At 39.1% G+C, this 6,581-nt stretch overlaps 1 protein-coding gene across 2 annotated transcripts in view; it reads right to left on the reverse strand.

Moving 5' to 3' along the window:
* The window catches only part of LOC106941666 (G-protein coupled receptor 98-like), a 122,763-nt gene that overhangs the window by 81,781 nt on the left and 34,401 nt on the right, over positions 1–6,581 (reverse strand). For both annotated transcript variants that reach the window (XM_015024764.1, XM_015024755.1), the window contains exons 13-21: positions 5,401–5,527; positions 4,487–4,672; positions 4,170–4,350; positions 3,790–3,953; positions 3,564–3,687; positions 3,182–3,442; positions 2,143–2,269; positions 1,778–2,001; positions 943–1,677 (exon numbers count right to left, since the gene is read on the reverse strand). In XM_015024764.1, the coding sequence (XP_014880250.1) occupies positions 943–1,677; positions 1,778–2,001; positions 2,143–2,269; positions 3,182–3,442; positions 3,564–3,687; positions 3,790–3,953; positions 4,170–4,350; positions 4,487–4,672; positions 5,401–5,527 (2,129 nt within the window). The remainder of the gene's footprint in view (positions 1–942; positions 1,678–1,777; positions 2,002–2,142; positions 2,270–3,181; positions 3,443–3,563; positions 3,688–3,789; positions 3,954–4,169; positions 4,351–4,486; positions 4,673–5,400; positions 5,528–6,581) is intronic.

Here is a 6,581-nt window from a genome sequence, read left to right on the forward strand (position 1 = left end):
TTCATTTATACACTTGCACCTCTCACACCTCTCCTGTACTTATACACGAGGCACAAACCTGTCTGTCTGTGGCAGAAATAAACTTAAATTCCACACTGCGTAGCACATCTTTGAGTCAATTTCACTGGGGCAAACAGGAAACTCGCTTGACAGTTTTTTTTCTTTATGTCTATTTTGCAACTGTATGAAGCAAAAGAGGCATGAGGTATTTCCCCTCTTAGAGCCATTTGTGAAGCACATCCTATTGTCTGCATTAATTAAAGGGAATATAAAGAAAAGGAGATCCCGGCTGATTCCTTTGAACTGTAACAAAATCCAACAATGCACAGGCTGTGCAGCCACTCAAGCATTGTAGAGTCCCAGTAGCTCAGAACAATGAGGGAACAACTGAAGGGTGCATGTGGGCGAATGAGGGTCCACATACATTAACAGTATATGTACAAATTGTAGACTTCCAGTATTAACTGGGAAACAAGAGAAAGAAGGTAAAAATAACTAATGGAGATAGCTCTAGCTCTGAAACATTCTGACAATGCACAATTATTGTTTCAGGTGAAAACTTAAAACATTATTTTTTTTTTTTGAACAATCACATTTAAGCCAAACATATTATAGGCAACATAGTGCAATGCTCTAAAAACAGTTGTGCAAATAGGATGCTGGTTTGTGCAGGGTTTTGTGCATTGTTAGTTTTTCTTGCATCCACAGAGGTTTAAAGCTACTTTAGGAAGTCACTATAATTGCCATATGTTGCAGACTATTACTGACTTATACTTTACCGTACTGTTATCTTGGTGCATGTATTTCATAGTTATGATTTATAATAGCAGACACAACCAAATCATAATGTGACATAACGTAAGTGGCAACAACTGCATTTCAGAGAATATTGAGTCAATTTCAAAGGAAGCGGTAGAGAACAGGTTTCAGAAACAAACCTACCATCATTGATGCCTTCTCCTTTGATGCTCCTCAGGCCACCAGGTATAGACGTCCCATCCAAGAAAAACTCAATAATCCCGTCATCAACTGTTATCATGACATGTAGCCACTTATTTTCCTCCAAAAACTTCTCTGCTGAGGCCCTTGCCACTTGGGTATTATTTGAACCTATTACTTTATAGTACAGCATCACAGTGACATGTGACTCATTGGTGTGGACCTTCACTCCATAGTGCAAACTTCCATTTGTTTTTCCTTTGGATATTACAAAACCATCAGTGTTTAGTCTGGGCACGAGCCAAGCTGAGAAGGTGAAGTTACCCACAGCTGCAGGAGCATCTTCAGGCGAGATGGTCCCGTAAGCTCCTGGAAGACCAGAGAAGAACCAAGTGTCTGTAGCTGAGTGGTGTCTCCTAGCATGAGGCCTGAGCTCAACCTCATCTGGGAAAGAGGCTTGCAGCAGGAGATCGTCCATAAGAGGAAGGCCCTGCGGGAAGCTCGCAGACATGATCTCCCAGGAAACCCGCACATCGCTGAAAGTGCCCTGCTGTCGGAGAATGGTGAAGGAAGTTACATAGGACATATCGTTTTCATCGAGTACGTCCTCAGCAACTTCTTGGTCCAGGTTGTTGGCAGCAATAGCAAAAACACCAAATGGGTCGTCATTGAAAGGAATGAGGACTGAGGCATTCAGAGAGGTCTCTGCAAGTTTTCCCCCGTCTCCCGGGTAACCGCCTAAAAAAAAAAAAAGGTTACAAACATTTTTAAAGAATGGATGCAATAATAAAATAATACATGTATTAGTGTCACTGTTCAAGGCTTAGCTCATATTAACCTGAAATATTGACCAATTTGAGAACAAAAAACTCATTAAACTCTGGGAGTTTATCAGTGATAGCCTCAAGGACAATTGGTTTGGTTTCTTCCCCAGTAACGAAGGTGATGGAACCCAGCGTGTTTACAAACTCCTGGTTTTCTTCAAGAGGTGTGGCTGAGTCATTGGCAAACAGCTGCCAGAACACTGTTACGTTACCAAAGTGTCCCCTTGCTCGTAGCACACTGGACAAAAAGACAAACAAATAAATTACATTTCTAAAAATCTAAATTGATATTTATACTGGTGTTTCAAAAGAATAACCAAAAACACATGAATATATAAGTTAAATAAACTTAAGTATGATCTCAGAATGCATTTCTTACTAAAAATGGTTGCTCTTGCCCTCTTCCACAGGTTTTTCTTCAGGTTCCAAGGAGAAAACTCCATTGGCATCATCATTGGCTTCAATCACCACTTTAGCTGTGTCTGCGCCATAAACTACAGCATCGCCTGTGCGCACAAGGATATCGTTGGGTTAGATCAAAACCTAAAGCAATGTAGCGCAAAAGTAGAAATGTAGACCCACTGATAATAAACCACAGTCACATCCAAGGAAAATAAGATTTAAAAAGGGGTCTGAAAATAAATGGTTACATAAGTAGGCTGCTTTTAAACCTTTCTAGAAAAAAAATAAAAATAAACAAGACATACAAAGGGAACTTGCAAGCTATATTTAGCTAAAATTATTTTTTCCAATAGCTGCTCTGTGGAAAGCCCACACAGTAAGCTGCCAGACTATGAGCACATCAGACCAACCGTGTAGCCATGTAAGTCCACTAGCAATTAAACAGGCAAAATAAAGAGCAAAAAGCCTCAACATGCAGCTGGTTGGGGTTAAACACCAGACCTGCTACAAACCATAAACAAACTAATACTAATTACACTGAAACATTTAGCAAGACTTTCAATGATATGACATTTCTTTCAAACAACATACAGTAAATAGCATCTATATGAATTTCAAAGTGAGGTAATATTAGTTATGTAATCTAAATAAGCATGGTTAGCAATTGGGAAAACAACGACATTTTATATTTTCAAAATTCCATCTGGCTGAACTTGAGTAATTTTACAAAGATTACCCCAAAATCCCTGCAACTGCAATTGCAGCAAAAGGTGGTTATACAAAGTATTGACCCAAAAAAGCTGAATGCAAACATTCCCTCCACTTTATAAGCACTGTCTTGTGTTGTCTGTCACATAAAATCAGAATAAAATACACTGAAATTTTCAATAAGAAAATGTGAACATACTCAACATTTGAATATATTTATTTTCATTCCTGTTCAGTGATGAAAACATGTTCATACATCTGTGTCTCCTTCTTTCCTCTAATCACTTCAAACATACTGTTGTACTCACCTGTGGCGTTATATAAAACAATGTAAAAAGGTTCATCCGTCTCCGGTATGTCATCGTCTTCAATGGCCACAGAGATGCTCTTTGTCCATTCTCCCACATCAAACACTAATAATGTGCTATTTGTCAGAAGAGCGAAGTCATCTGCTGATGCTCCACCAAAATCCACTCGATACATCACCGTCGCCATGAAGTCGGCTTGGCCTGCCCTCAGGACGGTGAAATTAACAACGCCTCCTTCACGAACACGAGCAGTGAATGGTTCTGAAGTGAGCGAGTCAGGTTAAAGGAGAGGAAAGACACCAAAGAGGAGAGATTGATGTATCATTAGAAACACGACAAACTAATAATCCAAAGGATTTTCTATGTATCGTTTGACTGTTACCAGAAAAATATATGGGGTCATCGTTCTTATTAATCCACAAGCTGGCACTGAGTGTGTTTCCTAGTCTCGCTCCACCTGTTGCATTTGACAGCGTGACGGTGAAGTTCTCCTTGTCTTCGGGAATCTTATGTCATACAAAAGAACAACAGCAATGCACGTTTAAGTTCCAAAAAGAAACTCAATTGGCATGATTGCAAGCTTTTATGACCCAAGTCTAACAATGTACCTCATCAGGCACAGAGGAGAGGGTAAGGTTTTTCAAGTACTCCCCTTCTTTGAAAGTAAGCTGTCCATGGACAGGCATAACATCTGCCGGCAGAGCTGGCTCTAAGCCCCACCAAACTGACACTTCTCCAAAGTGACCTCGATTCCTCACCACAGGGTACACAGCTGAAAGAGAGATCATTAGTGTCACTGTTCAAGGCTTATATTATCATATTTGTGCATTTTCTCTTTAATGTTTGACACAACGTTGGTTTGGACGAAAGCACATTTCCACTAAATGCCATACAAAAGTCTTTGTTAATGCAGATTCAATATAGTTATTAGGTCCGTGTGTCAAGGAGATTCGCTTATAAAGTAAAAGTATCTCATTAGTTCACTTACCCTGGTGTATTGCCTCTCCTTTGCTCTCATTGATGGTGACTGTGAGATCTGATCGGATAAACTCAATGACCCCAAAAGGGTCATCGTTCTTACGGACAGTGATGTTGACCTCCCTGTGGTTGCCTAGATGACTTGGTGGAGTGCTGTGGCTACTAAGTACCACAGAAAACGTCTCATCCAGCTGTATGAACATATGTGTAAAAACGCTAATTTTACAATTCTGCTCCCAAATGAAATGAGTTTTCTTGCCTTCTTATTTCCTACAATAAATAAAACGCATAATTGACACCAAATGTGCCACTCTTTTATGTTCTCACCTCAGGTATCCCGTCAGGTGTTGCGACCAGTGCCACCACCACCTCTCTCTCCCCGGGTTTAAACTCAAGGATTCCTGTAGCTCCATAGAATTCAGCGCTGCCTGACGGCATCACTGTGTATCGTATCAACTGCTTCAGGAGTTGTCCTTGAGATCTGACCACACGCAGCTCCACAGCCTCACCCTCCTTGGTTTAAATTGGACAAATGTCACCAGACACACCAGAAAAAAATGAATATTTAGCATCAAAGCTTAATACCAAGAGGAACTCTAGAACCCTGATGAATGCATAAACATCTTGGCAGATGTTGACAGATAATGTTTAAATTATACAATAGTTTATGTTTTCTAGAAACATTTAGGCAGGTTTTAGGTGTACACGCATGCATTTGTTTTTTGACTGTATTTTATCGACACAGGCTCTAACTTAAGAACTCAAATATAAACATACACCTCCACTACATTAGAATGATCAGTACATCCCTTAGAAAATTGTAGAGAAACTATAGATTTACAAGTTCTTGTCATAATGAAGGTTAGATCTCTGGCTAATATTTTTCTCAGAAAGGCGAAAGCTCATTTAAACTGTCTGGTTTGTAAGCAAAATCCATATTTTTTAATATGGCTGAGGTCAGGTTCATGCCAGTTTAATGTTAGCATACTTTTTACATTCCAAAACTGATGTGTCCTTTTACCCAAGTATATGTGGGTGTGTATGTATTTATTTGAGCCTGGGTTGATGAGAAAATAAAATCACAACTTCATGTGTCCGCTGTACAGCTATATCTCCAAGAAAAAAAAAGTTAGTATTAAAAGATGAAGATGAATCTGACTTTCATTTTTTATAAAGATTAAACTTCTGACCAGCAGTGCACATTGCTGTTTTCTATGCCGCCGTGTTACATTTAGACTTACGTTGATAAACCATGGGCCTCTGGAGAACTGGGAGAACTCAAACACCCCCCCAGGATCATCATTTTCCAAGATGACGATCTCTCTACTAGTGAAGCCTGCTTTCAGGATCTGATTCTCCATGTTACTCCTTAGAAAGTGATCAGAAATAAAGAGAAGCAGATAAGTATCAAAACACCACAGATTACAGACACACAGCAGAAGATGAACTAAGTACAGATTTTATCTTTGTGTTCTTCTTTCAGTTGAGAGCTAAAGTCACATCAAACTCATAGCAAAGCTGTTGAAATCTCTGACACGGCACTTTTTTCGACTTTCCTAAGTTCATGGGTTTTATTTTTACTTATTTATCTAATTTGGGCGTTTTAAAAACTAACAATACCTAAAAAGGTTCAGTATAAACTTCTTAATGCATTCCTTGTTTTTTCTGGTGCGCATTTATTATTAACTCCATACGTTGAGGCTCTACTGATTAAACCACTTTAACAACAATGTCAGTCAAGTATGTGTGTGAATCTGTATAACTCCACAGGGGTGTGTGTTTATGTGTGTATGCTGAGAAAATTGGAGCCAAGCAAGCATAATGGACGTTGCAAAGAAATGGTGTACAAAGAAGGATTTAAGCACTTCAAAGAGCCTCGGCCAATGAGCTGGATGCATTAAAACACCATCTTTAAAAGTCTACATAATCAAGGCTGGTTAAATTAGCACAAAACACATACTCTCACGACAAAAAACTCTCTGTTTGATTACGTTTTTCACACCGCGGTAGTATTCCCTAATCTATTCCTACAGCCACCCCCTCCATCCCCTCCACGAGCACACACATTCTCTTCCCAGACCAATATCCCAGAAATCCAGAAGTAGGCACTTGTCTCAAAAGAGAAAGACTTGATTCAAGTAACACAAAGACCCAGGTTCACTCCACTCTCCACTTACCCAAAGTACACTATAAAGTGTGCAGCCTCCACCCTGCAGGGGAGGAGTGGGAGGGAGAGAAAGCCACGGTTCTCATCAGAACACAGATCAGCAGATGCAGCAACCCCCAATGTCCACCACAGCAATACAGCAATACTATATATATATATTTTAAATATATATATATATATATATATATATATATATATATATATATATATATATATATATATATATATATATATATATATATATTTTATATTTCT

The sequence above is a fragment of the Poecilia latipinna genome, unplaced genomic scaffold (genome assembly GCF_001443285.1).
Source record: "Poecilia latipinna isolate Pla-1442-1.1 unplaced genomic scaffold, P_latipinna-1.0 Scaffold94, whole genome shotgun sequence".
NCBI classification, from domain to species: domain Eukaryota; kingdom Metazoa; phylum Chordata; class Actinopteri; order Cyprinodontiformes; family Poeciliidae; genus Poecilia; species Poecilia latipinna.